This window comes from Dromiciops gliroides, chromosome 2 (assembly GCF_019393635.1).
Source record: "Dromiciops gliroides isolate mDroGli1 chromosome 2, mDroGli1.pri, whole genome shotgun sequence".
In the NCBI taxonomy this organism is placed as follows: Eukaryota; Metazoa; Chordata; class Mammalia; order Microbiotheria; family Microbiotheriidae; genus Dromiciops; species Dromiciops gliroides.
Genome location: NC_057862.1, coordinates 181,443,400 through 181,446,330, shown reverse-complemented (window position 1 = coordinate 181,446,330; position 2,931 = coordinate 181,443,400). Strand labels below are relative to the sequence as shown.

At 36.6% G+C, this 2,931-nt stretch overlaps 1 protein-coding gene across 1 annotated transcript; it reads left to right on the top strand.

Annotated features, from left to right (window-relative positions):
* The first annotated feature begins 1,760 nt into the window (after positions 1-1,760).
* On the top strand, positions 1,761-2,699 carry LOC122742250 (olfactory receptor 4F6-like). The gene has a single exon (XM_043986350.1). It carries the CDS (start codon positions 1,761-1,763, stop codon positions 2,697-2,699), a length of 939 nt encoding a protein of 312 aa, XP_043842285.1.
* The last annotated feature ends 232 nt before the right edge of the window (positions 2,700-2,931 follow it).

Sequence of the window (2,931 nt, the reverse complement as noted above, 5' to 3'; positions counted from 1 at the left end):
GGAAAAGGGTTGAAATGGAGAATGATATATTTCTCTTCCCAGAACTTTCTGACTCATTGCCAAGTAAATGTAGGGTAAAGCGATAGGTTTATTCCCCAAATAAAAGATCAAAGATTTGGATAAAGCCACTGATGTCCCTTGCCTATGTGAAAACTATTTTTGTGAACTGCCTACCTGACTGGGTTATGAACCATGAAAGAATATCTATCTCTTCACTTTTCTTCATTTTAGACAGCTTGATCATTCCCTTAACCCAGCTGATTTGGCTCCAATGACTTCTCAAAGGATAATGGTTTGCTACCACTGATGGTATTAAAAAGTATGCCTGGGGCAGCTAGGTGGCACAGTGGATAGAGCACCGGCCCTGGAGTCAGGAGTACCTGAGTTCAAATCTGGCCTCAGACACTTAATACTTACTAGCTGTGTGGCCCTGGGCAAGTCACTTAACCCCAACTGCCTCACTAAAAAAAACAAAAACAAAAAGGATGCCTTATATTGTTAATGCAATTCCATAGGGGTTACAGATTTATTTTTGAGTAATTGTAATATCTTTACCAACCATTTCTATATATGGATGTTCCTCAACCATAGTTCCTATGAAATGAAGTAAAAATTCAATTAAATAAATTCAGCAGGCATTTCCCCCCTTAGTAGCTTAGATTTAGAGTTGGAAGGGATCTTAGACACAAACTAGTCCAATTCCCTTCACTTTATATAGGATGAAAATTAGTCCTAGAAAGATTAAGTGATTTGCCTGAGTTCAAATGGATAGTTACTACTAAAGTCAGGATTTGAATTCAGGTAATCTTTATGTTCAAGTCACTGTATCAGATGTTGGGGACACAAACATGATAAATGACACAGTCCTTGCCCCTGAGGATCTTATAAAAAATACATAATTAAAGTCTAACATACTTTAATTTATATATAAATATTAGGTAATAGATTAAGAACTAATAAAAATTCCTGGTATGGTGTAGTGGAGAGTACACAGGAGTTGGTGTTAAGAAGACCTGAGTTCAAATCCTGTTTCAGATATTTACTACATACAATGGAGTAATTGAAGTGAATGGCTCTTTACAAAAGGCACATTTGTTAGTGCCACCTAATCTGTGTCCCTCCCCTCCCATCTACATAAGAATAACTTTATAATCTTATAAAGTTACAATTGGAAGGAAATCACATTTAATTATGTGTTTGAATTCTACTGTATTTGCTAATCACATCATCCTTATTTTATGCTTATAACTTACATTACCACAGGTTCAGGGATTGTGAATACATTATTTGGTTGTATGAAATGATAAAGTGACATTTGACTTAAAATTTAGAAACTGCTTAACTTATGACACTAACATTATTTCCAGAGATTTTAAGGCAGATAGTATAGTGGACAGGGCACATTGTAGGATTAGGAGTCAGAAAGAACTGAGTTTAAATTCTACATTAGAGCTTACTAGCATCTCACATTATAGTGGTGGTTTTTAAATTTGTTCTATTGATCTTTTTCTATATATGGCCATTTGATACATCAATATGACCCAGGGAAAGTCATATACTCTCTATCAGTTTCCTCATCTTCAAAATGAGGTGAATAATAATATTTTCTGCACAGTGTTATTGTGAGGATCAAATGAGATAACTTAAGAAAAGTGCTTTGCAAACTTTAAAGGCCCATATAAATGTTACCTATTATTATTCTTCCCTCTTCATCTTTTTCCTTAAGGTAATGCCACTGCCAGCTGTGTTCATTGGAGTCAATGGATGAAGTGAATCATTCTGTAGTAGTTGAGTTTGTGTTCCTTGGACTCTCTGATTCATGGGAGATCCAACTTCTTCTTTTTCTGTTCTCCTCTGTGGTCTATGTGGCAAGTATAATGGGAAACCTGCTTATTTTGCTCACTGTGATCTTTGATCCTCACTTACATTCTCCTATGTACTTCCTGCTGGCTAATCTGTCCTTTATTGACTTGGGATTTTGCTCCATTGCAGCTCCTAAAATGATTTGTGATCTTTTCAGGAAGCACAAAGTCATCTCATTTGGTGGCTGTGTTGCTCAGATCTTCTTTAGTCATGCTTTTGGTGGTGTTGAGATGGTGTTGCTCATAGCCATGTCCTTTGACAGATATATTGCTATATGTAAGCCTCTCCACTACCTGACCATTATGAACCCAAGAATGTGTATTTTTCTTTTGATTCTTGCCTGGATCACTGGCATCACTCACTCAGGGGTCCAGTTGGCTTTTGTTGCAGATTTGCCTTTTTGTGGTCCTAATGTATTAGATAGTTTTTTTTGTGACCTTCCTCAGTTCATCAAACTGGCCTGTACTGATACCTATAGACTGCAATTCATGGTTACTGCTAATAGTGGATTCATCTCCCTGGCTTGCTTCTGTGTATTGATCATCTCCTACATCTTCATCTTGGTCACAGTCCAGAAACATTCTTCAGGTGTTTCCCTCAAGGCTTTCTCTACTCTGGCAGCTCATATCACTGTGGTGGTTTTGTTCTTTGGTCCATTGATCTTTTTCTATACATGGCCATTCCACATATCAAATTTGGATAAATTTCTTGCCATCTTTGATGCAGTTATTACTCCCTTTCTGAATCCAGTCATTTATACATTCAGAAACAAAGAGATGAAAGTGGGAATGAAAAGAGTGTGTAACAGGCTTGTGAGTTTCAGGAAGTTCTCTTAAATGCTCTGTGGGTAAAGACTGTGGATCCTGGATAGTCTTTTAGAGTATGCAGGAAATAAACATTATCATTGAACTGTAAGAGATAAATTCATTTTTATACACTATGTCTTGATGTGTTGAATCTAAGCAAAGTTCATTATATTCAAGAGTTTGTTTCTTTGGCAAATTAAATATGATAGCCACTTCAATCCACAACTTCTAATGGTCCTGTTCTCAGCATGCTGACAAGAAG

What these genes read in the sequence shown, in the direction of transcription:
- LOC122742250 (XM_043986350.1), top strand. Translation starts at nt 1,761, where the DNA reads ATGGATGAAGTGAATCATTCTGTAGTAGTTGAGTTTGTGTTCCTTGGA.